Genomic DNA, 18,604 nt, shown 5'->3' on the forward strand with positions numbered 1-18,604 from the left:
AATTTTCAAAAGCACCTAAATGACTGAGGAGCCTAAATCCCATTGAAACCCATCAGTAGTTAGGCTCATAAGTCATTTACAGGTTTCTGGAAAAAATTTCTGTATATCTACAATTATTAAAATCAGTTTTCATAAAGTGATTAAAAAATCCTTACTGCCTTAAACAATGGATGCATAAGTGGCCATTAGGTAAAGGCTATAAAGTAATTCCCTAAAGGACTGAAGTAATATTCAATAAAATATATAAATACTTTACATTTCAAACTATTCCCCACACTAAAAATCTGCTGCTCCATTATTCAGGTCCACATTCTAGCAATATTTCATGGTAGCTATGACGTCACCACATGATGTATGCTGGGATATCACAATTAGTTACCTAATTTCCTTAATAAAGATTTGTAGCTTCCTTTTTAAAACGGTGAAATGTGAAAGCTTTAAGTCAGGAACATCTGTTAATAAACAGATACACTGTGTTTACAGAAAATAATTCTCTTCCAACCAAATTGGATCTTGTTAATCTCTCTAAAGTTGCTGCAATACAGGTTATATTTTTAATGAGGAGACCATTTAATATCATGGTGTAATTTTAGCTGGTGGTTCAAATTAAGTGGAACAATAAAGGCATACCTAAAAAAACCCTAACTTATGCAGGGAAATGTAAGTTTAGCTCTTTGTACCTGCTGATTCTATTCCTCAGTAGCTTTGCACAGAGGACGATCAGGCAATTTGCTGTCACCTGTCCTCCCTCACAGTATCTAACAGAACAAATATAAAAGATGTGAGTAGTGCCGCACCAGCAGGAACCACTCATCTGAATCAGTTTAGCCCTGTGTCTTTTGGGGGTTCCCAGCAGAGAACAAGTTAAAATTTGCTCTGCTTCCTCAACATCCCTCCTGATGGATTTTCTTACACTGCATAGGTGTAGGATGGAGATACTATGCTTCCACAAGCCAGTGAAAATCCAGGAATGAATATGATCTATGGTGTATCACTTTTAGTAAAATACAGCTGATTTTTACGTTGAAAGGAAAAATTTTACCAGTGAAAGAGCTACTTTCAGAGAATAACCTGCAATGAGGCAATCCAGTCCATTTTAACTAACAAATCAGGCAGATGATACTGGACCTATTACTAGTGTCGGTATCCTCTGTTTAAAAAAAATATGCTAATTGGGGGATATTTAGCATGCTAAGGCCATGTTTACACTTAAGTTTTGCTGGTTTATTTTATCATTCACACAAGTAGGCTGCTCTGCCAGGTTCACTGGGGGATGCTCCAGGATGTATTATTCTGAGACATAACGGATACCAGGTCTCATGTAACCACTGACTCACTTGGGAGTCCTAGCAACCCTTTAAGAGCAGTAGATTATCAAAGTATTTGTAGAGTAAGGTAAGATAAACCATATTAATATGCTAAATGCTTCCCAAAGACTGGTTGCTATAAGAGTCACTCAGCACATAAATCTGGGGTCACCGCAGTTTTTTTCTAGTTCACTTTTAAAAGCATTTATATGTAACAATAATGGACCATAATAGTATCAGTGAGACTTCCTGTTTAATACACATCCAGCTCACATCCTTTCTTGGCCCCTCCACTCTCCTTTCAGATAACCGCCAAGGATTCTGCTTTGCTGAAGTTTTACAGACAATGTGCCAGATGGCTTCCAGTAGCCGTAACCTTGTCACCAAGTCAGAGTGCTGCTGTGATGGAGGGCGAGGCTGGGGTAACCAGTGTGAGCTTTGTCCACTGCCAGGAACCACCCAATATAAGAAACTCTGTCCACATGGACCAGGATATACAACAGATGGAAGAGGTAATTGTGGGAAGAGCAGGTAAAGAGGTAGAGGAGAGGAAATAGACAAAGATAACACAGAAAGTACCATGCTTTGTTAAATCTCAGATGTTTAGCTGAAGTTACCAGCATTTCTGAAGTTTACTGCAGAATTGCTCGGCTTGGTATTTTCTATACATCCAATAGTTTATTTCATATGCTTTTCAATGGGCAGCACCTACAAATCCTTACCTAGTGCCTGCTGTGGGAATATTCATATAAGCAAGGATTGAGTCCTAAAACAGGAGACGATGACTAAAACTGAAAGGCTAAAACCTGTCTAGAACAGGGGTGGGCAAAATATGTCCTGCGGCCCGGATCTGGCCCATCTAACATTTCTGTCTGGCCTTCTCTTCCCCCTTGCGATCTCCGAATCCAGGCCGCTAAAAGTCCTGTGGCACAGCGGGACGCTCAGGCAGGCTGCCTGCCTGCCATAGCCCCACGCCACTCCCGGCAGCAGCGGGCTGCTGCTAGCATGTCTCTGCACACCCCTGGGAGGGGGAAGGAGACGGCTCCATGTGCTGCCCCCGCCCCCAGCACCATCCTCACAGTTCCTATTGGCCAGAAACTGGAGGTTGTGCTTGCGGGTGCAGGCAGCGCACGGAGACCTGCTCTCCCTCCCCCCAAAGGGTGCGCAGATAGGTGCCGGCTGCAGCCACTGGCCTGAGCCTGTACCTCGCACCCCCTCCCATACCCCAACCTCCTGCACCAAACTCCCTCCCAAAGCGCATACCCCTCACCCTCTCCTGCACCCAGCACTTTGCACCAGCCTAGAGCCCCCTCCTGCACCCAAACTCCCTCCCGGACCCCGCACCTCCTCCATTAATATAGTAGAAATGTGCGGCCCATGACAACTTACCGAAATTCGTGGAGTGGCCCCCCTGAGAAAATTATTGGCCACCTCTGATCTAGAAGCTGTTGCATGCTACAAAACATATATACATGAGCCAAAAGGCATCAACAGCTGAAACCTGTAGCTACACAATAGTTTCATTGTATGATCTGCGTATTTCTACAAAGAAATCATAAACATGTGTTTTTAATTCTTATGATTGTTAAAAGAAAGTCAAACCAATCTAAAGAAAATCCACTTCTATTAAATATAAACATTGTGTAAATTAAGTTCGTAAAACTGGAGCTTGGTTTCTCAGCACATCAGCAAGAGAATTAGGTTGGACAAGTTACAGAGTTCAGATCCAGATGTAGAACAGAATTTAACAAAAATATGGAGGGTGATTGGATTGGGCCCATCTCTAACGACAAAGTAAGGAATACGCGTTTGTAGTAGAAGCATGGTGGTGGGAAAGTTTGTAGAATATTAGGGTAAAAAAGGAATCTGTATACACCCAGTACTGTTTCAATGTCCTGTAATTCCATCAGGGTCAGCAAACTGGAGTTTATCACTGAGAACAAGATCATTTTATCAGCTCTCAAAAAAGGCAAGTGAGAGAATTAAAAGAAAAAAGGGGGGGGGAGGGTAATGAGCTTGGTTTTAAAAATTAGATGTTTCTAGATTCAATTAGACTGTAGATGCCACATTCAAATGTGATACTAATGAGCTTCTGCTTATCATATTTTAAAAAGGTGACATGTTTATATTTCCTCTCCAGATATTGATGAATGTAAGGTCATGCCAAATCTGTGTAGAAATGGCCAGTGCATCAACACAATGGGTTCCTTCAGATGCTTTTGTAAAGTTGGCTACACCACTGAAATAAGTGGGACATCCTGTGTGGGTAAGGTTATCACTGTAATGCTTAATATTTTTGCAAATCCAAGACTTTTTTTTAAATGAAATGTTTATTTTCATAGTGAAATTCCCAGGTAAATTCTTTAAAGCCTCAGAATACAAAAATTATCTCTCTTCACAAAATACAGTTTTGTCTTCACATTTAGTTTTGGGGAGCTCTGAGACCTGATTTAGGATATTACAGTCCAACTAACCTAGTGGTATTTCAGCAACAACATGAATGAGATACCACTGAACTGGCCACTAACAAGACAAATCATGGTTTGGAGAATAAGCTTTTGGCAGGTAGAGGCTAATAATTAATTGCTCCAAAGGACATGTCAGAAGTTACCATTAATTAAGACTAAAGGGATCATAAAGTAAGAGGCTTTGTCTTTAGAAATTAGTTTCACTATTCTAGCTGATCCTCTAAGCGAATGCACTGTTGCTTCAGTTATCCACCCCCTCAGGTTATTTCATTGGTAGCTTGCATCTGTAAAGAAAAGGACAATTCGGAAGCATGGAAAGAATATAAAAATAATTTGGAAAAATTAGAGATTTGTGCAGCTGTTCAGTAGCATCCTTGTAAGTAACTGAATATTTTTACTAATTACTGATTCTCCTACTTAGATCTTGATGAATGCTCCCAGTCTCCAAAACCATGCAACTTTATCTGCAAGAACTCAGAAGGAAGCTACCAGTGCTCATGTCCCCGTGGCTACATCCTGCAAGAGGATGGAAAGACATGTAAAGGTGAAGAAAGTTGTCAGTTACATCTAGCAATGGCTACTTTATAAATACTAGGGCTGTCAAGCGATTAAAAAAATTAATCGCTATTAAATCACACTGTTAAGCAATAATAGAATACCAGTTATTTAAATATTTTTGGATGTTTTCTACTTTTTCAAATATATGGATTTCAATTACAACACAGAATACGAAGTGTACACTGCTCACTTTGTATTTATATATGTGCATTGTAAAAAACAAAATAGTATTTTTCAATTCACCGAATACAAGTACTGTAGTGCAATCTCTTTCTCGTGAAAGTTGAACTTACAGATGTAGAATTATGTACAAAAATAACAGCATTCAAAAATAAAACAACGTAAAGAACTCTAGAGCCTACAAGTCCACTCAGTCATACTTTTTGTTCAGCCAATTGCTCAAACAAGTTTGTTTACATTTGCAGAAGATAATGCTGTCCATTTCTAGTTTACAATGTCATCTGAAAGTGAGAACAGGCATTCTCATGGCACTGTTGTAGCCAGTGTTGCAAGATATTTATGTGCCAGATGCGCTAAAGATTCATATGTCCCTTCATGCGCCATTCTAAGGGACATGCCTCCATGCTGATGATTGGTTCTGCTCGATAACAATCCAAAGCAGTGCAGACTGATGCATTTTCATTATCTGAGTCAGATGCCACCAGCAAAAGGTTGATTTTCTTTTTTGGTGGTTCATGTTCTGTAGTTTCTCCATCAGAGTGTTGCTCTTTTAAGACTTCTGAAAGCATGCTCCACTCCCCATCCCTCTCAGATTTTGGAAGGCACTTCAGATTCTTAAACCTTGGGTCAAGTGCTGTAGCTATCTTTAGAAATGTCACACTGGTACCTTCTTTGCGTTTTGTCAAAGTGTCCTTAAAATGAACAACATGTGCTGGGTCATCATCTGAGACCGCTATAACATGAAATATATGGTAGAATGCAGCTAAAACAGAGCAGGGCACATACAATTCTCCCCCAAGGAGTTCAGTCACAAATTTAATTAATGCATTTTTTTTAACGAGCATCATCAGCATGGAAGCATGAAGGAGCATATGAATGTTTAGCATATCTGGCACGTAAAGACCTTGCAATGCCAGCTACCAACGTGCCATGCAAATGCCTGTTCTCACTTCCTAGTGACATTGTAAATAAGAAGAGGGCACCATTATCTCCTGTAAATGTAAACAAACTTGTTTGTCTTAGCGATTGGCTGAACAAGAAGTAGGACTGAGTGGACTTGTAGGCTCTGAAGTTTAACATTGTTTTGTTTTTGAGTGCAGTTATGTAACAAACAAAAAAATCTACATTTGTAAATTTCACTTTCACGACAAAGAGATTGCACTACAGTACTTGTATGAGGTGAATTGAAAAATACTATTTCTTTTATCATTTTTACAGTGCAAATATTTAGAATAATAATAATACTTTATAGTTTGATTTCAATTACAAACACAGAATACAATATATATGAAAATGTAGAAAAACATCCAAAATATTTAATACATTTCATCTGGTATTCTATTGTTTAACAGTGTGATTAAAAATGTTCAATTGTGGTTAATTGACAGCCCTAATAAATACCCTCAACTCCAAGAAGTGATATAACAGCTGCAGCTCCCAGGGAAATCTCTGGTCCAAAGTCAGTGGTGATATAGAAGGTGGTATATGTTGCATGTCAGGTATAAGTGGCATACAACTTTCAGGAATTCGGCATTCAACTCGGTATAAAACAGGTATAACTTGGATTTAAAAAAAAAAACGGTAGAATGACTCAGAAAAAGCCTTGCACCAATTCCAACTGCAGTAGGAAGCGAATGCTAATTTACTTTAGGTGCACAATGGTCAGAAAATGAGTGGCTGTAATGGTCCCTCGCTCTCCCACTCGGAGGGAGGCCACTCAGGTTGGTCCTGTCTGGCCAGGACCAGAGTCTGCAGGACAGTCAAGAGCCACAATAGGGCTGGGCAATCACTAGTCACTGTCAGGCTATAGCCTGAGTTTGGATGGCTCAAGCTGTCAGCCCTTAAACAGAGTCTATCAGTCTATGGCTTGGGTCTGGGCAGAGCTCAGGCAGCCAGCAAACTGCCTATGGGGGTGAGCCGGTAAGGGAGGCTCCTTCCTCAGGGTTAGAGCTTTCCTGCATAGTGTAGGGAGTCAGCCACCCCAGGGTGGGGTGGCAGGGGGACGCAGGCCCACCCTACTCCACCGCGTCCCAGCCCAGGGCCCTGGCAGAGGCAGGATTGGCTGCCCCTGCATCGGCGGGGATGCAGCCGCAACACGCTGACGGAGCCATGCCTGGCTCTGCAGCTGGCTGCTCCGTGGCTGTCCCTGAGCCACTTCCTGCCTCCCCGGGGTTTGTACCTGTAGCCTCAAGGCCTCCTCTGGCTCCTCCATGTACACGGCAGCAGGCACTCTGGGACAGTCCTCGTCGGCTTCTGGGGATCAGGAACAGGCAGGCATAGGTTCCCCTCAGGGCCGCAGCGGAACGGGTGGAGCGTCCTCCTCCTCCACAGGCTCTGCCCCAACTGTGCTGCAAGGCCTGCCTTTTATACTTCCGGGTGGGTGGGGGGGTGGGGGCGATCTAGGCTCCACCATCCAAAGGGAATGTAATCGTCCCTCACTCTACCACTCGGCCTCACTACAGTGGCTAAGAGGCCTGATTTGCCACTCCATTACACTAGTTCTACGTGTGTAACTTTGTTAACTTCAAGTTGTATTAACACCAATTTTTATGCTAGTGTAAATAAGAGTAGAGAATCAGGGATAACACTATTTAACTTGCTCCAGCATGTACTTCCCTGATGAATACAGATTTAAGCTTCAAGTGATAAAAAAATTATTAAGTTAAAAAGGAAGTACTTTCAAATGATCTTTTTAAAGAGAACAAATATGGTTAAATCTTTTTCACTGAGTCTTACTAAGATAAATCTGCTACTTTCAGATCTTGACGAATGTCAAACCAAACAACACAACTGCCAGTTCCTCTGTGTCAACACTCTTGGGGGCTTCACATGTAAATGTCCACCAGGCTTCACTCAACATCATACTGCTTGTATTGGTAAGAACACTTCAACACAAAGTTTTCGTACATTTTTCTTTGTTATAAAAACAAGGGCAATACTTAATATGAGCCTTTTGATAGATTTATTTTGTACCACAGATTTAATATGAATACACAGATGGAGAGTATTTTATTTCTCAGTAGTTCAAAAAGGCAAATAATTATGAAAAGCAAAAATATCTGAAGCTCAACTACAATAAGCATTTTTGTAGTGACTATTTGAAGGTAGTTTCTAAATGTAACCACATAGAGACAGAGGTAAAATATTAAAATCTGACTTAAAAAAAAGCAATCAAAAACAGATTAAAGATATTTTTCTTTCCCTTGATAGCTACAGATGTCTTCTAAAAAACATTGCAGATATGTCTTACCAATTACAGCCATCCTCATCTGTAGTGTACAGTGGGCCAAATGTTCAAAAGACCATCCTCCTTTTTCCTCACCCAGTCTGTACCTGTATTTTGCACCAGAGACTGAATCACAGTACAAGCACAAATATTTAAGTACTTATGGCTCTAAATCTGCAAATTAAGTAATTAGACTTGCAAGTTTAGTAGGTGCAAACTACTCTGTATGTGTAACCTCTTAACCCCATCCCTTATGTACTTTCTTTCTCCTCCTGTACCTGTATACATTTTTTTTTTAATCACTGCATTTTTTTCTAGATAACAATGAGTGTGGTTCACAGCCATCACTTTGTGGATCAAAAGGAATCTGTCAAAACACTCCTGGAAGTTTCAGCTGTGAGTGTCAGAGAGGCTTCTCTCTGGATTCTACTGGATTAAACTGTGAAGGTAAATTTTGAAGGCTATACCTTCTCTGCTAAGGCAGAAATCTGCAGTTCTTTCTTACTTGAGTAGTCATACTGAGGTCAAATGGAGTATTTGCATGAGTAGTAGCATCAGGCCGTTAGCCTTAGAGTAGACATATGGAAAAAAAAAAAAAAAACAGGATTGTAGTTCAGAAAATTTGTATTGACAATTTGCTTAGCCTACTCTTTTGTTGTACATACTCACAGTTCAATTTGCAGGTAGTATCATAAGCAGAACGCTGAGTACTCTGCAGAACAACAGGCACTAGCTGTAGCCCCCACATTCTATTGCAACAGTAATGCATACTATCTCCATAAAATACCCTTCATTCCTGCCCCCCCCCCGCCAACCTGCAAACACACCCAGTCTATCTCATCACTGAAAATACTCAAAAAAGACACGTATGACTATTATTTCTAAAGCTAAGGTCTGGTCTACACTGGGGGGGTGGGCAGGAATGAAGAGTATTTTACACAACTTGAGCTACGTGAATAACGTACTTAGATCTATCTACTCACTGTGGTGAGTCGACTACTGACACTCCCCCGTCGACTCCGCATGCGCCTCTCACTCTGGTGGAGTACTGGAGTCGCCGGGAGAGCGTTCAGCGGTCAATTTATCGCATCTAGACTAGACGCGTTAAATAGACTCCCATTGGATCAATCGCTGCCCTGCTCAGAACCAGCTTCCCAGGCCCTCTTCCCATGTGCACCAAGGAAGTGGGGAGCAATTTATTTCCTTTGTTACTGCACATTTTTTTTCAGGCAGCCTAACTGCTTGCCTACACTCCTGGGAGCAGCTGGACTCCAGGTCTGGCTCCATGGAGCAGTGAAAATATTTAACAGGGACATTTTGGTTTCAATTTCGCAACTCAAACAAATGTTCAGTTTGGAAATTGTCAAAACACCACATTTTGACATTTTTAAATGGAAAATTTTCTGTTTTCTGTTTCAAGACAAAATTTACACAAATTAGAGTAATTTTTGTAACTGATTTAAATTCAAACAAAGTTTCAGTTGACCCAAACCAACATTTTTTCCAATTTTCTGTTCACAAAAATATGGTATTTCAACTTGCCATCCCAATTCCAAGTGGGAAAACAATTTCCTGACAAGCTCGAACTGAAAACCAGTTCCTTTGTAGGAAAATTAGAGCATAGGTAGCAGCTGCAGCCAGATCCCAACAGGGCAGCACAAAACAGCAAAGTGAAAAGTTCCACGGCAGACATGCTGAACTCTCTGGCGTCTTGGAAAAATGCCAAATTCCATCGCTATTATTTTAGGCTCTCTGCAAGCACCATTGCATCCGTTAATCTGAAAAAATTGAACAGATTATAATCTTCACAATGATAAGCACTAGAAACATTCTATTTTATATGAAAGTTGGGATTTTGAAGCACTTTTCCACAGGAATCTTGGAATATGCATGGCCCCTGGGGTAGGGTTTTAGCTTGAAATGTGCGACAATAAAATTTTTTAGAATATGATGAAAAGTGTTTTCCAGTCACTGTTTATAAATGTCCAGAATAGGAAGAGTCAGAGTCTTACATAAACATGTTAAGGTGTTCTAAACTAATGTTTCACCCCTTTTTTTCTACAAGATAAATGTCATGCAAGTGCTCTTTTTTGCTCATAGTGAATATGATGCTAGCCATTTATTTACACAAGTGTGGGGGTTTTACAGCGTAAATACTACACAATTACAAGGTAAATACACAAAAGCTAGAGTAATTAAAGAAGACTGCAGTTCAATCATCACAAAATATTTGAGTTTTAAGTGCTGCAAGTCTGCCTCAAATTTTTGGAGATCACGTGTAGTAAATTACATTTCTAATGACAAGACACAGAAATCTAGTTGGGAGTTTGATATTCTAGTGAACACAGTATGCTTTCCCTGACATTTGTTAGGCTGCTTACAACTTGCTGTTAGGTGAAACTTTTAATGAATACACATTTTTTTTTAAAATAGGAGAATTCCATACGGAAGTGGTTTCTTGCCTTCTCTTTTCCCTTATGGCCGTTCCCTTCACTTTTCTTCGCACATAGCCCGGGAACCTTTTAATTTGGCTTTCCTTACTGGGTATAGGTAGACAAATTAGACCACCTCTGTCCTTATCTTACATGTTTGTATTTCTAAGTGCCTTTCAAACTAGCAACAACAGCAAAAGTCCTTGCAAAGCTAGTTATTGGAAACTAGATGTATGCCCAAAGATTTCTACTTTAAACTTAGAAATTTAAATGGACATGGATGTTCCAAAAAACATAATGAAAAACTAAGGCTAGGTCTACACTACCCGCCTGAATCGGCGGGTAGAAATCGACCTCTCGGGGATCGATTTATCACGTCCCGTCGGGACGCGACAATCGATCCCCGAATCGACGCTCTTACTCCACCAGTGGAGGTGGGAGTAAGCGCCGTCGACAGGAAGCCGCAGAAGTCGATTTTGCCACCGTCCTCACAGCGGGGTAAGTTGGCTGCGATACGTCGAATTCAGCTACGCTATTCACGTAGCTGAATTTGCGTATCTTAAATCGACTCCCCCCTGTAGTGTAGATGTACCCTTAGAATCCCTCTTGTGACTGGCAGTCTAGAAAAGTCTTGTCCCAATTCTGGAGAAAGTTCTGATAATATTATTTAATGATTCTAGATCTACAATTATTGTGCTATAGTTTAAGAGTTCTGCAGCGTTTGTGGAAGTCTGCATAGCAGTCCTGCAAATTCCTGCACACTTCCCTCACAACTGCCATTCTTAGGTTCCCCTCTATTGAAGCAAAACATCACAGATGCATTACTATGTTCAAAGGCTTTGTTTTCAATTCAGAGAGCATATTGGAACATAGGCAAGAAGCTTCTAATGAAAGCTGCAATAAATAAATAAATAAATAAATCTGGATTTGCACCGCAGATGCAAACAATGGTCATAAGAGTAAAATTTCCAAAAACCACCCAAGTGACTTATGAGCCTATGTGCCTGACTAACTTTTGAATAATGGGACTTAGATTCCTAAATCATGTAAGCACTTCTCAAAATTGTATTGAGTTCCTGGACTCCATGGCACATTGAAAACCCTGCAGTTTGTCCTATGCGCATTCAATGTTTTTCAAGTCGCTGGATAGTTTATTCAGCAATTAAATAACTTGATAATCACACTTAATGGATGTAATAATTATCTTAAGAAACATAGTTACTGAAGTAACAAATCGTCAAGAAAACATGGGGATTGTGCCCTATAGAACCCAGTCCTGGTAGGTCTGAACACCGGCCTCCCAGGAAACACTCAGCACTTTGCAGGGTCAGGACCTATGCATGTATCCAATATTCACCAAATACACCATGTGCAGTTACCGTGTATGGGCCCAGTCTTGCAACTCTTACTAAAGCAAATATTTCCATAAGCTTCATCTGAACTTACTAGTGTGTGTAAGGAGCCAAATTACGGCTGCAGCATCAAGCTTGGGTGAAGAATCTTCTATGGATAAAGTATGGTCCTTTAATTACAGTTATTGAAGTAAGTTGCGTGTGGTGGTGGGGGGGTTGGTTTGCTTACTTGTCGGCAGTTTGTGCAACCATCTCTTCTTCCACATTTTGTTGGGTTTTTTTTTTTTTTTTGGCAGATGTGAATGAATGTGATGGAAACCATAGGTGCCAACATGGCTGCCAGAACATTCTGGGTGGCTACAGATGTGGGTGCCCACAAGGGTACATTCAACATTATCAGTGGAATCAGTGTGTTGGTAAGAATAATCTTTTGATGCAGTAGTCCAGAAGTTACATAACAATAACAAAATGCTCCGATTTTCAGAAACCCTATGAACATCTTTTAGGTTCAGCGGTACCTACTTCACTTCATTAAACTTGTGTAGCCCTTCTCTGACTTATGAAGTTGAAAGGGGTATAGTTACATATAATCATGTCAGCTGACTGCTACTGCCTTGCAATGGGAGGAAAAGACATAGAAATTCAAGATGATTTCCACGGAAGGCCTGTAAAGCCCTTGCTAAGATATAGTTAGTACTTTAGCGCTTTACAGCTATTGACTTAATAGACACAGATAACCACAAATGTACAAACCTTTCAGTTGATATATACAGCAGCAATAGAAGCAAATGAAATTAAATAAAGACAGAAAGGTTAACTATAAGGATTTCTCCCCCACGCACTCAGGATTCTGTAAAACACAATTAGCAAGAATACAATAAAAACATAATAGAACACCACGTTTTTCAAATACAAAAACAAATAGATGATGTGATCCATATATCTTTTAAGGGCAAGAAGGGAAGGAAAGATGATCAAATGTAAGGTCAGCAGTGCCTACTCAATAATATTTTTGGGAGAAAAACTGTTTTTTAAAAGTGGGGAAGGATGAAATTACATAACATCATAAGAATATAACTTTACTTCTAAATCGATCCCAAGGTTTATAATGAGCAAGAGATTTTTCCTTATGTAAAAATCCTATCTGGAATGGATGGATGAAAGCAGTATGGCTTAATGTAAATTCTATAGCAATCTGACAGAAATGAGTACAAATGTCACCCCTCTCTGTGCTTTTTTTTAAAAACCATCCTGTAGCAGGGATAAAAAAAAAAATTATGCCGGATAGTTACAAAAAGTTCTATAGAAAACTAATAAGCAATTCTATATGATATTTCCATAAGGTTTACCATTTGGCATCTGTTTGTTTGGTAATCTATGGCAGTGGTTTTCAACCTTTTTTCATTTGCGGATCCCTAAAATATTTCGAATGAAGGTGTGGATCCCTTCTTAGATGTAGTCTGCAGACCCCCAGGGGTACCGCAGACCAGTTTGAAAACCACTAATCTATGGTATAGGGAATGAGTTGGTGTTTTCAGTCTATTACAGAAATCAAGAACTGAATGTGAATGACTAAAGAGGCAGTTATTCTAGCCATTTGAAGTATTTTGGTTCATATTCCACAGCCCATTCTGTATCTGTTCTCATAAGAAACAGAGGATATTAGCATCCAGGACTGTCAGGCCAATAGTTGCACACAATTCACTTTCTAAAGACCCAAAGATGCATAAAGTATACCACATTTAATTTAAAGGATAAGAAGGATCTCAGAAATGCTTATATTGATCAGATTGCTAGTTTTTCGAGTAGGTTTAAGGTATCCACTTATAATAAAAGTTTACATTTTTACAATAAAAGGTGTTTTATCCGGCACTTCACCAACCAGAAAGCTCTATAAACCAGCATTTCTGATCTTCATTGAAATTTCAGTTTATAGGCCGGTTGCCAGTTAAGTAAGAGGGAGGGCGTTTGCGTGCAGGAGGGAGTGAGAGACCGGAGTGTGGAGCCTCGCCCCAAGTGCTGCCGCCGTAGCTCCCATTGGCTGGGAACCAGGGCCAATGGGAGCTGCAGGGGCAGTAGGCAGCGCACAGAGCCACCTGCTGTGCACCTAGGAGCAGCCAGGAACCACCTCAGGTGAGCGCCTCCTGAATCTGGCAACCCTCAACTCCTCCCACACCCCAACCCCCTGCCCCAAGCCTCCTCCTGCACCCAAACTCCCTCCCCAAGCCTGCACCCCCCTCCTGCATCCAAACTAACTCCCTCCCTCTTAGTTAACGGCATTTTTCACTTACCAGCACCCCCCATTCTCCAACATGCCGGATAAAACAGCTTTTACTGTATATAAAAGAATCAAATAGCATGAAAATAGGAAACTGGAGGATTGTTAAATATTTCACATTGTTTTTATAAATTACAAAAATGGATACGCATTATAGGAAGAAATGGGAAATTTAAAAACTAGTGTACAAATGACACCAAAAATGATTTTTAAAATACCAGAAACTTCAATTTTGCAAAGCCAGACATCAGAACAGCAAGAAGAGGTGTAAAGAAATGGGACAGCAACAATGTTCAGTTCAAGAGACTGCACTAGGATCTGGAAATGAGTTCTCTAGATACCATTTGAAAGAGCTCTGAGAAACTTTCAGTGAGGAGTTATTTAACATCCTAAAAGGGAGTAGAGAACCTAATAAAGTGGGGAAACCTAATAAAAGTTCACTCACGTGATATATTTATAGTCTCTAGCTATTCATGAACACTCCATTCATATGTGAAACCAGTTAGGTTCAAAAAGTTTAGAGCTTAAGGGACCTTGTCAATTTTTTTTTTGTGGGGATGGGAGAGGGATTTACAAATAATTGAATCATTTCCATTGCTCTGCTGCTGCTTTTTGTAGAGCATTTTGGTCTCTCCAGTGGACATTTTGAGTCTATCATGATTTGACTACTGTTACTGTGGTAATAGTTTGAAAATTCAGTTTAAAAATTTAATGAGACTCTCAACTATGGTAAAGAGTCATATCATCATATGCTTTAAAATGACCTAATATAGATCTACAACAGGATATATCAGAGGGAAGTGAAGGATCAAAAAAGTGCTAAATTTATGACAATGTTTAAAACAATCTTCTAAGTATTACTTCAAGTATTATTCCTACACACTGCAATTTCAAAAGTTATTTTTCTATGGAATCACTTCATGTGGTGCACCTCAATGTAAACGATAAGATTAACTTCTATTACATGGTAATTTGTCTGCATACCACAGCTGCACAGACATGGAGAAATTCTTACTTTGTTATAAAAACAGCTTTTTCACCCTTGTTCATTTTGTTTCTGTATATCTGATTTGGTTTCCCAATTAGGAAAGACATTCCACATATAAATGTCAGATCTAATTATATCAGAACAACACAACCTGGTTACAAATCTACCAAATGTGCTTTTGTTGGCAACATTCCAGCTCTGCTAAACATAGCAATAAAATACCCAATAAACTTGTGCCAAATGTAATTTTTTGAAGCATTTTTAAAACCATCTGCTGTTTAGGATATTTTAATGAACAGAGATATAGTATATCTGTATACATACTTTTAACTTGTTCATGCAGGATTCTGGTTTCACCTAATTTCTCTCCAGTGAGATACAAAGTAAATTGTGAACAAGGATTCTAGAGTCATGTTTAGTGAAGCTTGCCCTACCAACGTATCTCACTCTCAGTGAGGAAAGAGCAAAGATGGCCTTGTGTTTTAAGGCACAGATTATGAAATTTCTGGTTGTGACTTGCAGTGTGTGTTTGAGTGGGTCAGTTATTTGCTCTGTGACTCAGTTCCCCAGCTGTAAAATCAGGATGTTAGTATTTCCCTACCTCCCAAAGGTTTTATAAGAATAATCCTTGGGAAGCACTCCAATACTGCAATGATTGGGCTAGATACCTACCTCGATAGACTGACTTCTGTATCCAATGGATGGAACATTCGGTGACTTGCGCAACAATCCATGTGGCAGATCAGAATGACACTGCTGGCAGTCTTTTCTGAGAGAGAACCACCCAGTTTCCATAAAATTCAGATGAGGACAATTTACTTGATTATCCCTCAGTGTGCACGCTCTTTTTACGTAAGGGTTTACTAATAGCCGGTCAAAACAAATGAAAGAGAAGATGATGAGATGCCCAAACAGCCATCCCATTAATACTGTGTGTGAGAGAAGCACTGGTTTCTTTTAGAATATTCTAAATCCCCCACCCCCTCCAGAGTAAAATAGTTAAGATCATCCAATACAATTATGGGTGAAGCACTTAGTCTTTGCATGAACTCAAATGGCTTTATTTTAAGGCGGGAAAGCCACAAAAATACTCTTCTCCACTTAAGATTAATCCTCACCTGATAGTACCCTAGGGGAAATTGTGGTGTTACCGGGAAAAGAAAAAGAACAACAAAGAACATGATCCTGAACTGGCTGAAAACATCTCAATGGAAATTTGAGTTTATTACTTCCAAAAAACAGAGTTGAGAGCCTCTGAAGCATCTGAAACCTAGCTGTTGTCAGAGACAGAATACTGGACTAGATGGACCAGTGGTGTATGAGGGAGGCTGAGCCTCGGTTAACTTGAATGTCAGGGGGAGAGGGGAGGCTTACAGCTTGCATTTGTAGTCAAGAGTTGTAAATTGGGAAGGACTACATTTGGTACATGCCCAGGCCCTGTGTGGGGCACTAGAAATTCTAGCAATAAATACTTTTCCCTCCCTGGAAATCATAAGCTGTTTATGACTACAACCTGCCACGATGGTATCTTCTCATCGGGATAAACAATCTTTTATTTTGCTTATTAGATGAAAATGAATGTACCAACCCTAATGCTTGTGGCACTGCTTCCTGCTACAACACACTTGGAAGTTACAAGTGCGCTTGTCCATCTGGATTTTCTTATGACCAGTTCTCTAGTGCGTGCCATGATGTGAATGAATGTTCCTCCACGAAAAATCCCTGCAATTACGGCTGTTCCAACACAGAAGGTGGTTATCTCTGTGGCTGCCCTCCTGGATACTACAGAGTTGGACAAGGGTGAGTCTCTTTCTCCCTCTTACAAACACTCTTCCTTCATAACACTTATGATGATTGCATAACACATTGTAATAAGTGGTCACCATAAAAAAGCAAGAGCTACCAAAGCAAGAGCTGCAGAAAACTCAGTTGGCAACAGAACTAGTGCAGGAGCAAATAGGGCCTCCAACACCTCTGCATGCTACGGTCCATACAACCCTATGGCAGTCTCTACAGTAGGCCTGAAGAAAGTGGAGGCAAAGACAAGCCAGGAAATGGAGCAAGGCCAGTGCATTTGGAGCCATGCAGATCCACTGGCCTGACCTGCCTTGCAGGGTCATGTAGCAGGCCATGGGTGCTGCAGAAGTCACTGAGGAGACACTGCACCAGTGCTATGTGCCTTGCTTCTGGGTTAGGGAAAGAATTCCAAGCCTATCTGCATAGTTCTTCTGTGTACCACCCATGTACTTAGGTTGTACATAAGAACAACGAATTGCCCTTATATATCTGTGGTACATAGGAAACAAAGTATTGGTTTGTGTGTGTTCACTGCAAAAGAGCATTGTTTTACATCTAGCATATGAGCAAAATTAAGTAATAGCTGTGATTTCCCCTTTTGATGGCAGTACATTGTGTATTTGGAGCACTTTCCCAAATGGTACGAGGATATTCCTCATCTAACTGTACTTTTCCTTTGAAGAAACATCTTTACAATGATTAGTAAGGAATTTCTATTGCACTGATCAACCCAAAGACAAAGCAGAAAAAAGAGAGAATGAATAATTCAAACTGAATATAATAGCCCATTGGCCTGAAATAGTAGTCAGAACATTTACTTTGGATGCTAAATGTCCTGTTGGAAATATATTCTTTGTAATGTATTAGTGTTCTGTGTTTTGAGAATTAGGGAGCTCTATAACCATCCTTTGTTGAGCATGTTACACTATACAGGACAAATTTTAAAATATTATTCCGCAGACATCTTGGGGGGGAAAATGGAGATATTGTGTAACAGTGTAAGGGATTATGTGGGCTTACCTCCATCTAAATGAGGACATAAAACTGAAGTGAAAAGAAAAATGTTATCTGTCTATGAACATTTTGAGAAATGGGTCACTCATATGATCATCCCTATTCAACAGCCATTGTGTCTCAGGAATGGGATTTAACAAAGGCCAGTATCTCCCTCTGGGTGGAGATGTAGATGAAGAAAATGCTTTGTCCCCTGAAGCATGTTATGAATGCAAAATCAATGGCTACGCCAATAAAAACAGCAGGAAGAAAAGAAGTGTGAATGAAACTGAGCAAGCAGAGGTGAGTGAATACTGTAACGAATTAGCTAATATGTATACTTAACAGTCCTGGAATCAGAACTACTCCATGGTATGTCAAACACTACACAGCTGACACAAGGAGGAGTGAAGTTCTATCACCACAGTCATTTTGAAGTTCCAGATGAGTATCTTGTACAGCATTCTGTAGTCACAACAGTGTGGGCTTATGTGGCCATCGAGTTTTTACAAGATGATGATTAGCTTCTAAACCTGAGCTATTTGTATATGTGTGTAAGGGTAAATTAATCATATTGTGATGTAATTGCCAATATCAGAGAACCATACTTCTGGATCAGGCTCAAGACTTTCCTTAGTGAATTTCTAACAAATGGAGATGGGGATCAGTGGTTGACTCCCACCATAGGATGTATTTTGGGCATGTCTCCTTGTTGTTGTCCAGTTTTATTGAGGTACCAAGAAGCCTTAGGGCAAAAGCACATCTGTTAGGTTACGCAGCGCCAGTTTGGGAGACAGACTGCCCGTTGCAGTGTGTACTGCTCAAGAGCTTCCCCCTACCCCTTACAGCATCATGCAGAAAATCAGTGGTTATCTGCATTACAGGATGTTGTTTTATGGCACTAATCCAACTGCTGAAAGCTGCAGTAATGAGAAACTATTGATTTGGTTTAAAAAAAAAAAAAAAAAAAAAAACAGCAACCAAGAGATATAAATCTTCTCATAGTTTTTACAAGGGCTCTGATT

General features: G+C 40.1%; 1 protein-coding gene across 1 annotated transcript in view; it reads left to right on the top strand.

Annotated features, from left to right (window-relative positions):
- The window catches only part of FBN2 (fibrillin 2), a 268,195-nt gene that overhangs the window by 239,252 nt on the left and 10,339 nt on the right, over window positions 1-18,604 (top strand). The window contains exons 57-64 of the mRNA XM_054032264.1: window positions 1,613-1,819; window positions 3,448-3,573; window positions 4,197-4,319; window positions 7,273-7,389; window positions 8,058-8,186; window positions 11,820-11,939; window positions 16,358-16,589; window positions 17,711-17,882. Coding sequence (XP_053888239.1) covers window positions 1,613-1,819; window positions 3,448-3,573; window positions 4,197-4,319; window positions 7,273-7,389; window positions 8,058-8,186; window positions 11,820-11,939; window positions 16,358-16,589; window positions 17,711-17,882 — 1,226 coding nt within the window. The remainder of the gene's footprint in view (window positions 1-1,612; window positions 1,820-3,447; window positions 3,574-4,196; window positions 4,320-7,272; window positions 7,390-8,057; window positions 8,187-11,819; window positions 11,940-16,357; window positions 16,590-17,710; window positions 17,883-18,604) is intronic.

Source organism: Malaclemys terrapin, chromosome 6 (assembly GCF_027887155.1).
Source record: "Malaclemys terrapin pileata isolate rMalTer1 chromosome 6, rMalTer1.hap1, whole genome shotgun sequence".
NCBI lineage: Eukaryota > Metazoa > Chordata > Testudines > Emydidae > Malaclemys > Malaclemys terrapin.